This window comes from Balaenoptera ricei, chromosome 16, assembly GCF_028023285.1.
Source record: "Balaenoptera ricei isolate mBalRic1 chromosome 16, mBalRic1.hap2, whole genome shotgun sequence".
Lineage (NCBI taxonomy): Eukaryota > Metazoa > Chordata > Mammalia > Artiodactyla > Balaenopteridae > Balaenoptera > Balaenoptera ricei.
In genome coordinates, this window is record NC_082654.1 from 8,973,631 (window position 1) to 8,993,480 (window position 19,850).

A 19,850-nucleotide genomic window follows, 5' to 3' on the forward strand; every position below is an offset into this window, starting at 1 on the left:
ACGCCCTGCTGCCGCCAACCCCGAGGCGCTCCCAGGGCTGGAAAGAAGCTCGTTCCAGGAGGCAACCGCTTCGGCAGTGAAGCCTGCCGCCCCCCATCTGTACCTCTCCGCGCGGGCTCCGGAGCTGGATTCCCGCCGAGGTGAGCCTCCGCCGCGCGGAGACTACGGGCACCAGCTAGTGGAAAGGGGTGCGCCTCCAGCCCACGTGCCGCCTCGGCGGGGCCAAGGTCCCAACCTTTAACCTCTGACCCCCCGCCCCACCTTCCACGTGGGGCGAGCCCGACCTCTTCTGACGCCCGCCTGCAAGCTCTTCCACGGAAAAGCGAGAAAACCTGCGCGTTAGCACACCGGACAATCAATTCCACCGAACTTAGCAACGATGCTTAAAATGTTTTATTTTTTTCTTTTTAAAAATATTTACAGATCTGAAATCTCCCCCCCCCCTTTCGCCCCTACCCATCCTCGGGACAAGGGAAACGAAAAGAGGAGTCGAGATCATTGTTCAAAGCCCCCAAGGGCTGGCTCGGCCAGCCGTGTGTGCGTGTGCATATATACAGGTGTATATATGGGGAGAAGAATGTACCTGGTCTGGTGTTTTTCTGATTTTTTTTCCTACCGATCAATGTCGATCTGGCCTAAACTCCCTTTCCCACCACCACCGTAGAACATCCCCTCGAACATCGTTTTCAAAACGTATTGGTTTGTTTGGGGTAGAAAGCAGATGATCTGGCTGGAGGAATGCCGATAAATACCAGAAACAATCAAAACAAAAAGTAGGGCAGAGGCCATAAATAAGAGGTAACGAATACACATGGTGTATCTCGTAATATTTCTGGAAACGCGCCGCCCTGCTCCGGAGCGGGGGCAGCCCGCGCCAGGCTGGCGGGGAGCGGGCGGGCGGCGCGGGGCCGGCGGGCCGCTCAGTAGTCGAGTTTGCTGTAGAGGTTGTAGAGCGGTAAGGCCGAGAGGTTGCTGCCCGGGTAGTAGAGCGGAGCGGGGAAGGCGAGCGAGCGCGGCACCGGCACGCGCAGCAGCGAGCTGTCCCGGAACACCAGCGGCATTCCCACCAGAGTCTGCGCCGACGCGTGCGCCATGTTGGCCGCCTCCAGCTCCGCGGAGAGCTGCCGCTTCCACTTGTTGCGGCGGTTCTGGAACCAAGTCTTGACCTGGGTCTCGGTGAGCTGCAGGCTGGAGGCAAGGCAGGCGCGCTCCGAGCTGCTCAGGTAGCGCTTCATGTCGAAGGTGGACTCGAGCTGGTACACCTGGCTGCGCGAGAAGACCGTGCGCGTCTTCTTCTTGGCCGCGCCCGCCTGCCTCTCGGCGCCGCCGCCGTCCCGCGGCCGCTCGGGTCCCGGCGACGGCGAGCCCGCGGGCAAGAGCCTCTCTTTCTCTTCCTTAAAGTCTGGGTGCGAAGAAGAAAGGAAAGGCGTGCGCTCCGAGCTCGCCGGCCCCGCGCCTCCGCTGCCCTTGGGGGTGCCTGGGGAGTGAGAACAAAGAGGAAGGCCATGGAGTTGGGAAGCCTCAAAGACCCCCAGCTCTCGCCGGAACCAGGGGGTTGGCAGGCGCCTGCAGCCTTGGTCCCATCTTCCTTGGTCCCACCCCCATCCTCTTCTCTCCCTCTCGCTGAAACCCAAAGCCCGGCACCCGGCTTTTGAAAAGCAACAGGACAGGGATCCAGCTACTTCGAGTCTGGGGTCTCTGTGCTCCCAGCTTCGTGAAAGGACGTGTGGCAACAGGGGGAGGAGATCTGGAGGGGGGACATTAGCATCATTTTAAAAGATGATTTTGCCTTGTAATAACTGAACTGGAAGAGTTCCCTGAGCTTTATAGTGTGGCATCATTTCACAGGCCGTTTGTTCTGAAATCACGCTAAGGACTAACGCGGGGCTCCCCTTGGTCAGATGTTGTAAAGAGGAACCATCTACGAAAGGCACCATTGTCAATCATCTTTGAGTGCTAATCATTCCGAGGAGAAGGAGAGAGAGAGAGAGAGGCAGAGGTCGAGAGAGCGGAAGAGAGAGAGAAGAAAAAGACGCTGAAAGAGATTGCGGTAGAGACGGACCGACCGCTCAGATCCGACTTCCAGACCTCGTGTGCAGAAAGTATAAGATGTGCAAAGGGGATATTGAGGGCACAGCCATGCGTGCGGCAGGCCCTGTGCCCAACCCACTATGGTACACTCTCCCTCCAGCCCAACCTTCCCCAAAACCGCGCCGCGCGACATCTGTGTTCCCGGTTTCTTCCCGAGCGCCCGCCGGGCGGAGGAGTCAGCACCGAGCGCGCGTCTCCTCCCCTCGGCGCTGGACCCCGCGCGGCCGCGGCTCTGGCCAGGGGAGGGGGGGCCGACGCGAGAGCCCCCGCACAGCTTCCCTCCCCTAGAGCTTGCTCGCTGCTGACCCGGGGGCGTGCGATCCTTACCCAGGCAAGGAAAGGGGATGGGGGGGTGGTGCTTGGGGCCGGGCTCCTTGGGGCCGTGCGGGTCTGGGCAGAAGCAGGCGGGTGCCTTCCAGCCGTCGTCCGGCTCCTCCTCCTCCGAGGACACGGACAGGCTGCGCTTCCTGGTCGGCCAGCCGGCGGGCTCCCGTGGCGCCTCCGAGGGGCCCCCGCCCAGGATGGACTGAATGGTGAAGCTGGAGACGCCGCCGGCCGCCGGACACCCCTTGCCCGCATCTTCCTTGCTTCCCATCCTGGGTTCATAAGAAATCGGAGGAAACCAAGAACTCCCTTTAGAGATGATCTGGGTGGAAGGTGGTGCAGGCAGGCAAGCAGGCAGGCGGAGGGGGGGGGGGAGGGGGGAGGGGAGCTAGGGGGAGGGGGCGGCGAAGCTGGCGAGGCGTCCCCTCCGCGCGGGGGACACGCGGGCACCGGACGGCTGCGCTGGGGTCCGTGCCCGCCCGGCTTTAGGTGCGGCCGCCCAGCCCCAGCGCGAATGCCCCTTCCTTGCCCGCCAGCTCGCCGGGTCCCCGGCGGCGCAGAGGTGGCGCGGCCTCATTTGCATAGAGGTTACTCAGACGCGGCCAATCGCAGCGCCGCCGAGCGGCCCCGGAAAATTTCAAAAAAGCCCAGGCCCCGCACGCAGCGCCTGTGCTCCCCGGAGCGCGCAAAGAGCCGGGCGGGCATTTGCTGTGTCCAACCAGCCTGGACCGAAAGCAACATAGATTCCAGCCCAAGTTCCTACCCTGTGTGGCGACACTGATCGCTCGGACCCCTGCCCTCTCGAGAGGTAGGGGCAGTTCGGGGCTCAGCTGGAGTGACCCGACGCCTCCCATAGGCGACGGGTCCTCGCACCCTCAGAGGGGCTCACAGGCTGTTCCACGACCCTCCCCAAACTCACTCCTTCTCGCCTGGGCAGGCAAGCAGGGCTGGCACCCCGCAGACCGCTGCGCCCGGCGCGGGAGGCGGGGCGGGGGGGGGGGGCGTGGGATTTAGGAGCGTGCGCATAGGAACTGATGCTCTTTCCGGGAGCTTAACGGGGAGGCCTGGGAGCAGACAACTTGTGCCCTTCCCCACCTACAGACCCCACCCCTGTCACAGGCCCAACGGGGCTGCAATATCGTTGGGGGTGGGGGAGGGAAGCCCTAGATCTTGTTTCAAGAGATCCGGGTTCAAGTCCCAGCACCCTCATTTCCATGCTGCGTGAACTTGGACAAGTGAAGTCCCAGTCGGAGCCTCACTGCCCTCATAGGTGATATGAACTTCTCGTTAATATCTCCCCTTCACCTGTTTCGAGGATGGCCTTAGGTAGGAATGAAAAAGCACCGGAAAGCCTAGAATCACTAGGAGCTCATAGTAGGTCCTCTGTAAACCTTTGTAAACAGCCCAGAGCTCGGCCTCCTGTTCCATAAGTGACTCTCACTTTTAGGCAAATATTGGAGGTGAGGGAATTGCTGCAAAAAGAGAAGCGCTTCGCTCCAGGAAAGGAGAGAAGGAGGTGAGGAGAGCGACGTGGTTTTAGAATTAGAGAAAGTGTATTCAAATGGCTGGGTGACCTTGGACAGGATACGTAAACCTTCTGAGCCTCGGTTTCCTCATTCCTAAAATTGGGGGGAGAAGCAACGATTACCTCGCAGAAGCTGTATGAGGTCAAAGCGCCTAACTCTGAGCACAGCTTGCGGTGGGCGCTCAATTAACCATATTTCCCTACCTCATCCTCACGGCCCCCTCAAAGCCCTGACTCTTGTTCTTTTAATTCCCAGATCAGCTGGTACAGGATGTGGAACCAGTCCGGCGCAGGCAAAATGTTTCAGGGGCACAGCTGTCTATACAAGCGTCGAGGAACCGAAGGTGGAAGCAAGGCTCCGAGGCGCTCAGACAACCCCACCCCCTGGGTCTGAGGCCTCGAGACCGCTCGACCAAATGATCCCGGGAGCCCTGACCCTAGGGTGCCCCCCAAATGCAGCCAAGGGTGAGAGGAGACTCTGGAATCAGTCCCTACAAATGTCCAGACGCTGCACCATGACGGTGCAGTTCCCTCCTCGCCCGCGCCGCGCCCGGGTTATTGAGCAAAGCGCTTATAATATCATTAGCCGCGGTGAGTTACCGACTGCAGCCTTACCCGTGGCAGAACCTCTCCCTACTTAACTCCTCCAAGGGCTCGTTAATGGGCTAATTGATTAGGAGTCGGCGGCGCAACCGGGGCAGAGGCAGGCAAGGGGGCGGGGGGTGGGCAGAGGCTGTGCGCCACGGCCCGGGAGGCCCGCGAGGGGCAGGTGCCGGCCTCCGTCACCGCATTAACCTCTTCAGGGCTCGGCGGCGGGGTCGAGACACATTACAAATGGTCAGCTTTAATCATGGTGTCAGCTCATTAACCCGGAAGGACCCGGTGCTGAAATACAATTTGTGCGTCCCCCTGTGCGGGGCCGCGGCGCAGGCTCCCGGGCCACGTCACAGCCCGTCCCGCGCGCTCCCGCACGGTTGGGGGGTAGAAGGGCGCATCCTGAAAACAAACACCCGACTCTCACCCGCCTGCGACCTCTCCGCCTCCCGCAAGCACCCTGAGTGGGTGCTGTCTCCCGGCCCGGGCTGAAGCCACCCGGCGGGAAATTGGCGGACCGGAGGAGCTGAGCCTGCCCTCCACTGGGGACGAAAGAGGATTTGGGGTAGAGGGAGGGCATTGGTTGAACACTTCTGAGCTAGCAAATACTTGGTGCTGGCAACCTGGAATATTCTGAGAGCATCCTACCATTCTTCACTTTAATCCTCACAGCAAACCTGTGGTGCAGATCTGTACCCCACCCCCCCAATGTACAGGCAGAGAAACTGAGGCTCAGGAAAAACAAAAAAACAGCCCAAGCAGAGTAAGCAAGATTGAAGCCCAAGGTTGTTCCACTGCCAATACCTGACTCTTTGGAAGGGGCGAGGGGCGGGGCATGCATTGGCCTTGAGCTTGGGAGTGGCTGCGGGGTAGACTGTGAGGACCCCCGCCATCTCGGGACCGTGGGGGCAGATGTTTGGGTGGAGTCAAGGGCCCACAGGGTTGGCCTCAGCCAGAGCAGTGACCAAGTGAGGCAGCAGCTGGGCCTCCGGGGTGGGCCTCGGAGAAGCAGCTCTCAGACCGGGGAACGCCGAGGGACTGGGGAGCTGACCTGTGCAGCCTGGCTTGAGGACTATAAGAAACCATGCGGCCTCGCTACCCCACAAAGGCCACCACCCGCCTCTGCGGGCTAGTTTGGGAGGGAAGTCAAAAGGAACCATCTGGCCTCGTTCTCCGCCTGCTCGCTACTCCCTCTCCCTCTGACGGTCTCGTCTACACAGCGTCGCGCTACAACCAAGTGCTGTGCGCCCTCCTCCTCCACCCTGACACTCTGTGCACCTTCAGACGCGAACGCCTGAAGCCTCACGCACGTGCTTGCATAAAGGCTTTCGCAGTCACACAGTCAGCAAACGTTCACTGAGCCCCGACTCGTGTGTGCCTCACACTGACACACTCTGAACTGAGTCGGGGAAGTGGTGCTGGTGGCGCAGGACGGAGGCAGGGAGGCTGTGGCGGAGACTCCCCTCTCCTCCAGTCTCTTCAACTGGGCACCTGCAGGGACTCCCCCACCTCGGGCAGACAGCAGTCCCACGGCAGGGGCCAGAGGGCCAAGACACGATCTTCCCGCCATCCCTTTAGGGCATTTGGGGGGGGCGGTCCCCAAGACTTCACGGCGAGTGCAGAGGCCCACACGCCCTCTCCTGGGCTCAACGCAGCTGCCAAACACACTCCCAGGAACCTGAAGCTTCAGGAACCACCACCCACAGACACCCCATCTCTCTGCCCTCAAGTGTGGCAATTCTTCAACTCAGTCTCACCTCCCGCCCCACCCTCCAAGCCTCCAGCTAGCTGCGCCCCGCCCTACTCCAGTCAGATTAACAGCCCCTACCCAGGAGGAAGGCCCCTCATCATCTTCGGGATGCCCCCCACCCTTCCTAGGAATTAGGCATAAACGGGTTCCAAGGAATGTGATAAACTTTCCGAGACTGAAAGGACGCTTAAAGTTTAGGTCCCGAGATTATGCCACTGCTCAACATTAAAGCGGCCCAGAGCAAACCTGCCGAGGAGCCTAATAAAAATTGATCCTCTCTTCTCTGCGGCAGTTGGGAAATAGGCTGGCTGAGCCGGGTAATAGTAGAAGAAGGCTCCCTCTGAAATGACAGATGAAGTCATAAACAAGTTTGATCTTGGAATCAAGCTTCGATAAATATTAAACACAGTCTGACCCCCCCCTTTACGCGAGTGGATTATGATATATGGCACGTCCAAACTTTAAAATAAGGAAATACCAGAGAAAATGATCTCAATAAATTTTCTAAGTATAAACGTTGATTATGTTTCGATTTTCATTCAAGGGCCTCTGCTGTTCGTTCTTTGGTGCAAATGACATCTCGCAATAGGCTTTTGGGGAAAAGGGCTCCCTATTTGAAAAAGAGAGCCCCAGAGGTGTACAATTTATGTAATCTGCAGCTGGAAAATGAATTGTGTAATTTATTGGAAAACAGAAAGTCGTGAAGATTGGATCAGCATAGCCGAGTCCCAACACCCCCCTCCCCACATCCATCAAGTTCCAATTAACAGCCTAACCAGAGAGCTTTAATGGGTTTCCAATCTAGTGGCCTGATAGACTCATCAATTCCTCTGGGAGAAATTAAGAAAATCGACCGCCCCTTGGCGACGCAGTGTCATTCCTTTCTGCAACTATATGTCAAATTAAAAACACAATTAAAATTTAAACTGTTTCAATCAAAGGGTGCCCTGCAACCTATGTTTCACTTAATAGAACTTTGATGAAAATCTGATGCGTGCACTCCATCACCAAGGGGGGCGAGGGCGGCGAAGGAGCTCACGAGAGAAGGGGATTCTTTCTATTTCTTTAAGACTTTAGCCCTCCGGTGAGGCACACCAGGTGACTCCACCTCGTCGCTCCTGACTAAATGATGGGCGCAACTCGCTGTTGCGAGTCGCTCTCGCTCGCTCGCTCGCTCTACACCTCTCCCCCAACTCTTTTTCCTCTCCGTCCACTGCAACCAGAAGGGATCCTTTTGGAAACCGGGCGACAGAGATTTGGGGCAGTTTCGCCGCGAAGACGCATCGCCTGAAGCAGCAGCCAAGGAAGGGACCTGGGCGAGTACAAGGGCGCATCTCCTGGGAACTGTCCGAGGATGCACGCTGCTTCCAGCGATCTCTTGTCTCTTGTCTCGGGAATTGCCCGGACACACGGTTGAAGTGCTACGGGATCCTGGAGGCAGAATGGTGGGGAGAAAGCCCTGGCGGATAACTGGCCCCAACTGCGCTGCTGTCTGAGACCGGATTCCCCAGAAGCTGTGGCTCCCCACCCGATAAGCCTCCAGGGTACTTCCGCAGAAGCAAGCTCGGGAACTGGCGCGTCCGAAATCTCAACTCAAGATCCGGGTCCGAGTCACTAGGCAGGGCTCCGAAGTATAGCAGGCCCACTTATCTTTACAGCCCTTTTCTCTCTTCCGCCATCCACCCACAGCACCCCTCCCCGACTATTTGTGAAGCCAAAGGGTCAACACTCGCCCTGCACACCCAGACGGGCGCATGTGCACACAAAGGCGTGCACACCGCGATATGCGTACGCCCAGACGCGCGGATCGCTCGCACCCGGAAGGCAGAGACTGGGCGGGAGGGGGTGGGCAGAGAGTGGGCGGGAAGCCGCGAGGAGGAGTGGAGGAGCCCCTCTGCCTGGCCCGGTGTAAGTGCCTGGGCGGGCGACGTCCCAGGGGCTTCCCCGGCTGTGCTCTGGACCCCGAGTGAGGATTTCTATGGGGCTCATGGTTTTTGCACCCTGACCCCGTCGCGGTGACCCAGTAGAGTGGTCTTTTCCTAGCCGCTTTGCGTTCTAAGTTTGGATCGCTGAGGGGAAGAAGCCTCCTGGATGGGTCACAGGACTCGGGGCGTGGACAAGCGCGAGGGGTGGGGCAAAATGGAGCCTTGGAGGCGGGCAGGGCGGTGCTCTGCAACGTCTCCGGTCCCCGCGGGGCCTTTCCAGGGAAGTTCAGGTGCCCCGCGCGCGCAGAGGAGTAGAAGCTGGAGTGCTTGGCCCGGGCCCAGGCAGCCCTCGCCAAAGCTCCCGAAGGTTGAAGGCTGTGCAGCCCTCTAGGCCCCCACTGCTCAGACCCCAGCTCCCATCGCCCGGGCTGCAGCGGACCCAGCGTGCTCTTGCAGATGAGAAAGCGAATCCCACCGACCTTCGTGCCTCCTCCTCCTTCTCCCCGCTCCACCCTCCAGCGCGCACTCTGGGGCTCTGGCGTGCCAGGGGACGTCCTGGCTCAGAATGAGGGCCCAGTGGCGGGGGTGGGGCAGTTTATATCTGTCTTGCTCTTGTTTGATGTACACACACCCGCTCTATTTACCACCAAATAAAAGAAATACATCTGTGTTGCCAACAGAAACAGCTCGAGAGCTGGCTCTCTGGTCTCCCAGGGCCCGGAGACGCTCCCGGGCACTCAGAGCCGCAAAGCCCAGCCCTGTGAGGACCCCGGCTCCGAGTGAGGTCCTGGCCCATAGGTATATGGGGGTCTGAAGTGGGATGATGGCGGCTCCCATAGTTTGTCCCAGGTGGCTTGTGACGAGGGAACATGAGGCATCTCTGCCCAGAGGATTTCAAGCTTCATGCCCCAGAAGTAGGAGCACCACCTCGCTCCCTGCCCAATCCTTTCCACAAGGTTCTTCCCAGCTTGCCTTAGCCTGGGACCATCAGAGAAAACCAGCTGCCCAGGGTCACCCAGAACAAAGTGTGCCTCTCTGTGTCTGTGCTGCTATGTGATCACTATGTATATGTGATGCTAAACACATATACAGGTTGGGCCCTGGGAGCCCCTGGATATGGTGTCTGTTAGGAGGTCTAACAGAAGTGTGGGGGGGGGCAGTGAGCGTTTCATATCATCCTTGAGGGTGAGCGTATCCTGTATGTTGTTTGCATGTGTGTCTGGATGATGTGGAGAGGATTAAGCCAGGAAGCCGCTGCCATTGCACTGGCTTGATTAATTGGGGGTGCCAATAGGGAAGGATCTGAAGTTAGGCTAGGAGAGAAGGCTGGGTTCCACAATCTGAAGGGAGGGAAGATGAAAGGATAAAACCGGGGATGTTGGCTCAGTGTCCTAGGGATTTCTTGGAGGAGTTGAGTGGAGGTACGCTCACTCCGCCACATAGCCCTTTCTGCTGAGCAGTTCCAGAAGCTCCTGGCAATCCCTGCAGAGGCATCGCCTAGAGAAGCATTCTGTGTGGGGGGAAGACGGCCCCAGGCTAGCTCTCGGGATGTGACAGTTCCATCAAAGTGCTGTCTTGGCCTCTCCTGACACGAACGCTTGCAGTAGAGCCTAGGATGCTTCGTGCTCGGGGAGAAGCTTCCGTGCTCCCTGTCTCTTGCATTGTGAGAAATACCACGACCCCCCGCCGACGGGAGCGAAGCAGAAGTTTCCCGCCTGGGCAGGCTTCTAGGTTCATGTCACCGCCAGTCCCAGGCAACGGCCGAACCACATTCCTCCCCCAGGGCTTCACCTTGGCTCCTGGGAGGCACTCACCGGCCTAGGGCAACGGGGTCCTCAAAGGGAGGGAAAGGGAGGCTGCAGGAGCAGGACAAAGAACAAACTGTGCGTGTGGAGAACCAGTTATTTCTCGACTTTGTAAAGACCAGGTCAGTCAAGAACCATTTTCTAGAATCCAAACACAAATAAAGAAGTATTTTCTTGGCGTTTGATAACATCGTGTTCTGGCTGTAAAATCTAAGAACGTGTTTGCTATTGCAACATTATTTTTAATGAGCTGTTATTGGCCTGTCCTGCAGTTAGTATTGCCAACAGTAAAAGGCATCACTGTGTTTGCAGGTAACACAAGGAACAACATATTTGGACCCCGAATTTCTGTTTATTTTTCATTTGTGACACATGCCCTCGTTTTTATCCCAAACCAGAGGAAAATAAAAGGAGATCCATCTTCACTGAGGTCCAGGCTAAAATTTTGCCATAACTACACATGCCAGTTTATTTGGAGGCAGTTTCCCATCCATAGGTAACGATACTTGACGTTTCAGCCGCAGAAGAATCAATCGTGTGGATTGGGTTTGAGCAACTGCAACTGTAAAGCTCGGGGAGAGGGAATGGGAGCGCGTGCAGGCGCTCCCCAGCGGACGCGCCCGCGGTGTGATCACAGGGATCTTCACCGTCTCCCCTTTCTCGGCTCCCCAGCTTCAAACGCGCCCTGCCAGGAGCTGGGCGTGCAGACCCCACGCCCTAGGGCAGGCAGTCGCGCCGCGTTGGCAAGGGGCGCCCAAGCACCTGCTTCCGCCCTCGGGGCCCGCGCTCGCGAGCAGCTCCGGGAGCGCCGCGCTCGGCAGGCCGCCCACCCGGTGCGCGGAGGCCGGGCGCCCGGCAGGAGCTTGGGAACCGCTAGCGCTGCACTTCCCGGCGGCTGCCGGGATCGGGGTACAGGGCCCAGAGAAACCCTGCGCCCGTGAGGCTTTGGGCGCGGTGCACAGAAAAGGATCTGGCCGGGAGGAGGCAAAGTCCTCTCGGTTGTCGCCACCGCAGTCGGGTGTTCTCTGCTCCCCGGCACTGGACACACCATGACCGCACCCACACCCGAGCCGCCCCGGGAGCCACAGTTGCTCCAGGCTTACGGAGGCCTCCCTGTCCCGGAGCTGGGAGCCGCCGTCCCTAGGGCTGGTTGGCCTCCCTGGGGTCGCCCGCTCGCAGCCTGGCCTCTCCCAGCTGGACATCGCGATCTGCCTCGGGCCGCAGCTAAACTCCAAGTTCACTCCCTTCTTCCCTCCCCCCACCCTGGAGGCAGCCGGAGCCGACCCCGCTCAGGCCCAGTGAGTGCTCAGGGATGTTCTGCCCAAAAGCCCGCAGCTCCCAAAGGACCCCACGGTCTGGGAACGGAATGCGAGGCTGCTGCCCTGCGATCGGAAATACCAGCGGTCTCTGAGCTCGCGGCTGTCGCTGCGCTCAATTCCGCGAACTAGATAAGCCCGGGTCCTCACCCGTTCCGCCCCGCATTCTTCCCTTGCTCACAGGGCGTTTCAGGAGGCGTACGGTACTGGGGAGAGAGCGGATCTGGTCGCGAACAAAGCCGCCTCTGTCTCCGCCGCCTCCTGGATTATAGGGATGTGCGTCCAGGTCGGACTCGGCCATTGCAGAGGCAGCCAGAGAGCGAGGCACAAGAGAGTTCGCAGACACCTGCTCTGGGGAAAATCGTCCAAAGTTACACACTCTGGCAACAGGAAATGCCTCGCTTTTCTTTTCTTTTTAATTAATTCCATTTCACGACAACATTAAGTGTAACAATATTTTGTGATTTTTTCCCCTCTTTTTCTTAAAAAGCGACTGAATCCGGGCAGAGGTGAGGGAGATGGGTGGGAGGGACAAACTATCGCAGAACAACAGGTGTAGCCGCCAGAAAGAAAACAGATTGGGTGGCAGAGCAAGGAGCCCTGAGGAGTTGAGGGTGAACTTTACAAGAAATCTGTACATTTATCAAATAAGTTAAAATTCTCCTAAATTGATTGTCCTTCACTTAAAGCGCTCCAGTATGCCTATCTTACTCCTTTGAGAATTGCTACCTATCCTTGTTTCCTTCCTTCCCCCCTTTCCCCGTCTTAATTTCTTCCTCATAAACGAATGACCGGGATTATACATTGAAGACGTCTGCTTCTCTCCGTGGAGGAAGAAGCAGGATCTCAGGAAATTTTGTTCAATATTGCACAGGTCAAAAGTACAACAGTTACTGCAGAACAAAACGGTAGGTGGAGAGGATAAAAGATAAGGTTTTTTTTTAATATTGAAATATTCTCTCAAAATAGGGAACAAAGTAATAATGGTAATATTAATAATAATTTACCAACAAATGAAATTCCCCCAATATAGGCTGCTAATAAATAAGACCATCCACACCAGGCCAGATGTGTAGTTGTTTCAATAATCAGAAGTCTGATTTGGGGCTGCCTCGTCTTTTCCCTTTAAACACTTAATTAGAGAATTCATCGGTCCCAAAAAGGACAGATGAAGAGGTCAATTGTGACAGACCTCTGCAGGGGAGAGAAAAGTGGCCTGAGTCGGGGTTCTTATGAGAGGCTGCTCAGGTTCTGAAAACTGGGGAATATCTGATTGGGAGTGGAGAGGAAGAACCACACCCAGAAATCCAGAAATAAAAGTACTACAACGTGAATTTCTCTCTCTCTTTCTCTCTCTCTCTCTCTCTCTCTCTCGACTTCTGAAAATAGTTCTATAGAAAATGAATCAATCAGAGGGGTTCAGGATTTGCGCTTACTTTCCTTCCATAAAAATAAAACCAAAAAGCCACAGCGCAATGCAAACTGGGGGCGGGGGCGGGGGCGGGGGCGGGGGTGGGGGAGGGTGGCACATCTTGCAAAAGCTTTCAGCCGAAATATTTGACCTGGGAATTTTGTCTTTTTCCTGCTTTCTCTTAATATAAACCAAAACCAAAAGTAAGAGGGGAAGCGCCTCAAATCCATTAGGGGTGAATTGCACGAAAATGCATTGCAAATACTTACAAAACGCTACCGATTAGGGGAGGGGAGGCCGGAGCCGCGCGCCGAAGCCCCGGTTCCCGAAGGCCGCTGGAGGTCTCTGTGCCCCCGGCCCGGCCCAGTCTCCTCTGGGGTCTGGGAAGGGGGCCGGGCGCTCCCTCCTCCTCCCCTCTCGGGCCTCAGACGGGCCGGAGCAGCGGCACGGACGAGACCACTGGGTGAGAGTAATACACGGGGTGCGGGAAGGTGAGCAGCGGCTGGCTGACTGGCACCGGGGCCCCCGCGGCCGCGGCCGCCGCGCCCTCGGCCGCCGAGTTCTCGTGATAGAGGATGGGCACCCGTACGATGCGCTGCGCCGCGGCGTGGCTCAGGTTGGCCGCCTCCAGCTCGGCTGCCAGCTGCCGCTTCCACTTGTTGCGGCGGTTCTGGAACCAGATCTTGACCTGCGTCTCGGTGAGGTGCAGCGACGCGGCCAGGCCGGCGCGCTCCGAGCTGCTCAGGTAGCGCTTCATGTCGAAGGTGGACTCGAGCTGGAAGACCTGGCTGCGCGAGAAGACCGTGCGCGTCTTCTTCTTGCGGCACGCGGGCTTCTTCTCCGGGCTCTCTGCGCCCTTCTTCCAGTCCTCGGCGCCCGGCGTCGCCGCCGCCGCTCCCACGCTCGCCCCGGCCGCGCCCGACGCTGCCTCGCCCTCCTTCTTGCCTTCCTCCGAGTCGCTCTCCTCCAGAATGATCTCGTCCGGGCTCTTGGAGTCCAGCTCCTTGTGGTCCGGGTCGGCTTTAAGCAGCGGCTCCGGGGAGTCGCGGTCGGTGCCCGAGGCGGGGGAGGAGTCTCGTAGCAGGGCCTTCTCCGAGGCTGGAGAGAGACAGACAGACGGACGCACACACACGCACACGGACACAGCCTTCAGCGAGGCCTGGCGCCTGGGAGCGGCAGGCTCAACCCGCGCCGGCCTCTGGGCCCCAGGCCGCGAGGCCTCACCATTCCCGCGGGCCTCCTCCTTCCCGGCTGGGCCAGACGAGGGGCGCCACATCCTGGCATCCAACCTTCTTCCGAGGAGAGGCTAGGGAGACCCGGAGTGGGCAGCACGGCCGGTTCCTTTCTTTCCCTCAGTTCCCTCGCCGGGGGCCCGCGGAGATTTGCCTCCAGCTTGGGCCCGCCGGGGTCACTCCCTCCATCCAGGCCAGGTCCCCAGTCCCAGCCACCTAAAGCCTCCCCATTCATGCCCGAGGCCACCTTCCCGGGAAGCGCCGCGCCCCGGACTCCAACTCCATTTGTTTTCTCACCAAGTGGGATTGGATTCCCTAGCAGCGCAACAGAGCGCGCGGGCAGGAGTTGCAAGCCAGGGGACGGAGGAAGCCGGCCAAACGGCGCGTTTGAGGGTGCGGGGGTCCCAGGGCTGCGGTGCAAGGCAGCGCGGACCGGGCTGGGACAGGCGCGCAGGGAGGACAACGAAAGTTCAAAGAGAGGTCGGTACCTTCAGGTCGTGGGAGGTGGCCGCCAGCGGGGGTCAGGGTGTAGGGGTACCACCAGGCCGGGGAGCGCTCCAGGTAGTGCGCGGGCAGGGCAAACCTCTGCGCCGGGATCTCAAAGCGGGGGAAAGCCAGGTCGCCCACCTGCGAGAGCGCGAAGCCCGCGGCGCCCTCCAGGGCCCCCTTGGCCGCAGCGGCAGCGGCGGCGGCGGCGGCGGCGGCCGAGGCCGGAGCGAAGAGCGTCCGTGGGGGCGGCTGCGGCTTAGGGGGCTGCCGGTGGTGGTCTCCGTTGAGCAGGTTCTTGATGGAGAATGGGGACTCCTTGGGCGCGGGAGGCGGGGGCGGCGGCGGCGGGGGCTGCGCGCTAGCGGTGCCGGGGGCGTCCGGCCCGGGCTCCGGCATTGTCCCCTCTCCTCCGGGTCCCCGGGAGGGAGGGAACAGGACAGGCAGGCGGCCGGGCGAGCAGACGGGCGCCGGAAATCAGACCATAAACGGAACTCAACTACGGGGCGCAAAGTCGGGGGCCGCCCCGGGCGCAAATCCAACGGCAGGAGGGCGGGGTGAGGACCCGGCCGGGGCTGGCTCGCATGGGGGAGGGGTGCTGAGGGGCGGGGAGCGGCCCCGTAGCGGCACCGAGGGAGCGAGGCGGCTAGGCGGCGGCTGCAGCTCCCGGGGAGGAGGCGGCTAGAGCAGTCCCCGGCTTGGGGCTGCGTCAATCCGGCGCCGGATGCTAATGATGAAATCAAAATGTCATCCAAGTTAAATGCGGGGAGTATACGGCGATTGGGCGCGTACAATGGCAAATGGGATTAGGCAGGCGAAGGCGCAGCCGAGCCCGGGTCCCGCAGCCGCCTCCGCCACTGCCCCCTCCTCGCCTTCCCTCGGATTTTGGCGCTTTGGCTTCGGGCTATAAGAGCCCGCCTATTATTGGCTTTATATAGTCCAATTAGGCAGCAAATGAGGACAAGCCTATTAGCACAAAAGGATATTGGCTCCTGCTAAAGAGGCACTCGGAGCGCTCCGGCGAGCGCAGGAGGCGAACTAGGGACGCTGAGCCGGCGGCGCCCCCGGCCGGAGCGCACTGACAGCCGCGGCTCCTGGAGCCCGCGCCTCCCTCTCCCCCCTGCAGCTCGGGGACCCGCTTCCAGCCGCCTGGCCTGCGGGAGGGGGAAGGGGCGGTCCAGGCCCGCCCGGGTCACCTCGGGGTTATCCGCGCTCGCAGCTGCCTCTTCCCCGCCCCCAGGGGTTTGGCAGGGGCCCTCCGCCCCCACTCAGCTGGAGAGCCACGCAGCGCCGGCCCAGGAGGCAGGACTCGGCCTCCGGCCCGCGGTGAACTCAGCACTTTCCTACCCTTTGGGGGTCCAGCGACCTCAGCATTTCCCCTAAAGCTTGCTAAAGGCGCGGCCAGGAAGAGGGGGATTTGGGTTCCCCACCCACCATCTAGTCGATAGGAAGGGAATCGGGGTGTAAGTCCTTGCACTGCGTCAGCCGTCTCAGAAATCCGCGTGGCCTTGGCCTTTGGCCTTGGGAAACCGAAGGGTGAGCCTTCCCCGGAGAGCGGGAGTGGTTGTGCGTCTCTGCGCACCCAGGTGTGCGCGCAGAACAGGCTGACGCCCGCGCGTCACTTGGTGGGGCGGTGGGGCAGCGGCATCTCGGCACCGACGGCTACGCTCTGCAGGGCATTCTTTTCCTCTGGTCGCCGGGACCCAAACCTTGACGATCAACTCTGAGCCTGCTGCCCCGAAGACTGCACTTTCTCCCGGGAAGTCTCTCTCGTCAGCCTTTGGAGCTGCCTAACGCTTTAAGAGGAGCAGTGCGAACCGAAGGCACAATGGCGTACCTTCCTCTGTGGCGGCTTTGGCAGCGACACCGCAGCACGTCCCGCCTGCCGTCAAGTCCCTAGAGAACCCTGCTGGACCTGTGAGCTGCGCGGACGGTTACTCTACTCCATGGACTTTAAAAACGACTCTCCAAATTGCACAAGAAAGCCGGAAGACAGGCATCTAAGACTCTAAGCTTAAGCATCAAATAAACCAGAATTACTTGTGGGGTCCCTTCCCAAGAGACAGCTCCCTGGTCAGAGAAAGGTGGAAAAGTGGCCGTCACTCCCCTCCACCCGTTGTGAGCTTCCATACACCCGAGGTCTTTTTGTGGCCCCTTCCTTTACCATCGCCTTTTTTTGTTAGATCAAGCCCTCAGCTAACTCAAAGCTGCCCTGCATTGGCAGGCGCGACCGCTTTGGTTACCCAGTTGAGAAGTGGGTATGTTTTATTTTCCGATCTGGGACTTCAGACCCTCCCCCACCAAATCTCGAAGGGCACATTTAACGCTTCTTTCACCAAACATTCACCTACAGTAGTGAGCCCTATATTGATTTGCTTTGGGAACCTGGAAGCATTGTAAATGGTACTTCCATAAACAATTATTATTTTCATTCTCATTACTCCCTTGAGTTTGTCCAGGGCTTTACTGGAATATAAAATGCTATTCCATCCAAAAATCTGATTGGAGCCAGTTACAGCCCTGAGATTCGAACAGGGTGGATCTCACACTCAGGTTTTATAGATAGAAACAGGCTCCCAGAGAGGAGGAGACCAGGCCAAGGTCACCCAACACTGGGTGCTGGACACCCAGAAGTCATTTTCTCTCCAACTGCAGAAATAGCTCGAGGGGCCTATGTCCAAACCTGTTCGGTGGGCAGCGCCCACACCCTCCGGCCAAGCGTCAGAGGGTGTGACGAAGAGGCCCCTGCGTGTCTGTGTGTGCGCGCTTGCGTTTTGGGAGCTCTCCCGTTCGAGGCAGAGGCGTGCAAACTTGGCCAAAGTTCTGACGCATGGAGCTGCCTTTAAGCTGAAACAAGCGGAAAAGCTGCTGGCCTCCCAGGAAAAAGAAGCGTTCAGCAGACGTCGCCGAAAAGTTCTGACTGAGGAAGTGGTCTCTTGGCTGATTGCAACTGGGGACTAGACCCAGATGGGGAGGGGTGCAGGCTAGCGGGGGAAGAGTCCTCTGGTACAGCAGTCCCTGCACCTGCGGCGCCGCTACCGGAGCCTCACTCTCTCTTGACCCAAGTTCTCCCGGTGTCTTCCCTCCCAGGGCGCACAGGTACGCTGGCTTTTGTGTGTGCGTTTTGACCAGGGAGAGAGGAGATGCTCAGGTATCAGCACCCCCAGCCCGTCCCCTAAACTTCAGGGATGCTGGGTTTGAACAGCCAGAAACGCAGATTAAATCTTTTTTCCCCTCCCACTTCCAGAAAGCTCGTGGACATAAGGCCCCAGGCGCGAACACAGCCCTTCACTCGCCCTCTGGCGAGTGGTGTTGCCTCGGTTTACTTGCGCCCGCAACTGCATTCAAAGTCAGGCAAACAGCGCCCTCTATGGGACATCCTCTAAACCAAACCTGTTGGCTGCGCGGGAGAAACCACCGTCCAGGCACAAAGCATTTAAAACCCCGGCGGTCTTACCCTTCCCGGCGTTGGCTTGAGAACAAAAGCACGTTTTCTCTGGATTCCGGGAGAAACAGAGTGAAACACCTGCAGATCTCTGCTGATCTTTACCTGGCCACCGTAGGAAATGGTCCTGTCTCTCACCCTCCCTCCCTCCTTTCCTGACCCTGTTTTAGGGTACATTTTATGTTCCCGCTTGTAACTGATCCCTTAGGTTCCCACCCTGACTGCAGGCTAGATGTGAGCTGCTGGAAGGACGGTGGGCCTGTCTCATTCCTCTTCCCGGGACTCAGAGCACAGTTGGCCAACCACTGGTGCTCAGTAACCGCTTGTTAATGCCTGAGTGAATGAAGGAGTGAATGAATGAACGGACTCAGCTTCCATTGCAGAGGATTTGCCTAGCTGATTAGGGTCCTTCAGATAGCCTGTTCATACCCAAAAGCAGTTTTTAAAAGGTTTAATGAGAACTTGAGGTCTTTGGTGACGCATTTTACAAAACCTAAAGGAGCCCCAGCAGCAGGACCCCTGGAGGGCCCCCTCGCAGGCTGCTCCAAGGCAGGTGGGCTGGGCAGAGCAGGGCCTCTGCAGCACCGTGCAGAGAGAACAAGCAGCTAAGAGGGCAGAGGGGGCCTGGAGACGCTAGTGACTAACACCCGACTTTTACCCAAAAGAATGAGGTCTGACAAAGGGTGCTTAGGATGGCACCTGCCTTCTCATCCCCACCACACATGCACAGCACATGTATACACATGCACACATACATGTCAGCAAGTATGAGCTCCTGGGGAGGGTGTATTTCCATATTCTCTAAAAACTTCTGCTTCCTTCCATAGGGTCCTTCTTCTTGAAACAGCTTCCTGGGCTAGTCCACCTGCTTATCTGTGGAATGGGAAGGACTGTTTAGGCTTCTAGCCAAGACTACAAAGCCCCCAGGCATGGAGGCTCCCCACAATTAACATAGCCAGGGTTTGCATTGGTCCTGAGGGTGACAGCTCTCCTGACCTACGGGTCCTGTAGGCAGAAGGGACAAAAGCCTGCAGTTGTGGTCCTGAGGAAACTGCCCCAGGCTGCATGTGCTCTGGCCCTCTTTCCTGGAAAGTTCTCTCCCATCTGGTTCCAGTGCTGCCAGGAATTCCGCCAAAGACCCTTCCCTTAGGCCAATGACTGTGACCCTGAGAAAATGCACAGCCCTCGGAGATGGGCCATAGCCATGCTGTCCTCAATCATATTAAATGGTATACAATGTCCTTAGAGTGGCTGCATGTCTAGCCCTACCCTGAGAGGAAAATCCAATCATTTTTGGATTTGTCAAGTTCCAGAGGGATTCTTATCCTGAAAAATCCACATCCCAGGAATGAATAGAGAAAATGGAGAAATATGCATACAATGGAATATTACTCCACAATGAAACGAAATAGTGATATATGCTACAATATGGGTGAACCTTTGAAAGCATTATGCTAAGTGAAAGAAGCCAGACATAAAAGGAACACATATCGTATGGTTACATTTATATGAAATTTTGCCACAATAGGCAACTTCATAGAGACAACAAGTGAAAAAGTGGTTGCCTAGGGCTGGGGGATTGAGGGCGAATGGGGAGTGACCACTAGTGGGTACCAGGTCTCTTTGGGGCATGATGAAAATGGCCTAAAATTGATTGTGATGATGGTTGCCCAATTCTGTGACTATACTAAATCCCGTTGAAGTGTATGGTTTAAATGGGTAGATTGTGTGATCCATAAATGGTATCTCAATCAAGTTGTTATTTAAAAATCCACCTCCCAGCAACCAGGCACAGGTACAGTCTTTCTAAAGCCTCTTGTCTTGTGAGCCCCATGGAGCTGGCCCAGTGACCCACTTGGGGCTGCCTCACCTCTTCCCACTCAGTTCCTGTTTCTGCTGGTGAAGGCAGGGAGCGAGGGACACAGGAACCACAGGCTCAGTCTCCT

The 19,850-nt window shown here is 58.1% G+C and overlaps 2 protein-coding genes across 2 annotated transcripts; both read right to left on the bottom strand.

Moving 5' to 3' along the window:
* Nucleotides 1-469: 469 nt before the first annotated feature.
* On the bottom strand, nucleotides 470-8,760 carry HMX2 (H6 family homeobox 2). Its single transcript, XM_059899932.1, has 3 exons — nucleotides 8,689-8,760; nucleotides 2,419-2,687; nucleotides 470-1,477 (listed from the first exon to the last, which is right to left on the bottom strand). The coding sequence occupies exons 2-3, from the start codon at nucleotides 2,684-2,686 to the stop codon at nucleotides 921-923; spliced, it is 825 nt and encodes a 274-aa protein (XP_059755915.1). The 5' UTR covers nucleotide 2,687; nucleotides 8,689-8,760; the 3' UTR covers nucleotides 470-920.
* Nucleotides 8,761-13,165: 4,405 nt separating this feature from the next.
* On the bottom strand, nucleotides 13,166-14,858 carry HMX3 (H6 family homeobox 3). The gene is made up of 2 exons (XM_059900386.1): nucleotides 14,462-14,858; nucleotides 13,166-13,839 (listed from the first exon to the last, which is right to left on the bottom strand). Exons 1-2 carry the CDS (start codon nucleotides 14,856-14,858, stop codon nucleotides 13,166-13,168), a joined length of 1,071 nt encoding a protein of 356 aa, XP_059756369.1.
* Between the last annotated feature and the right edge of the window lie 4,992 nt (nucleotides 14,859-19,850).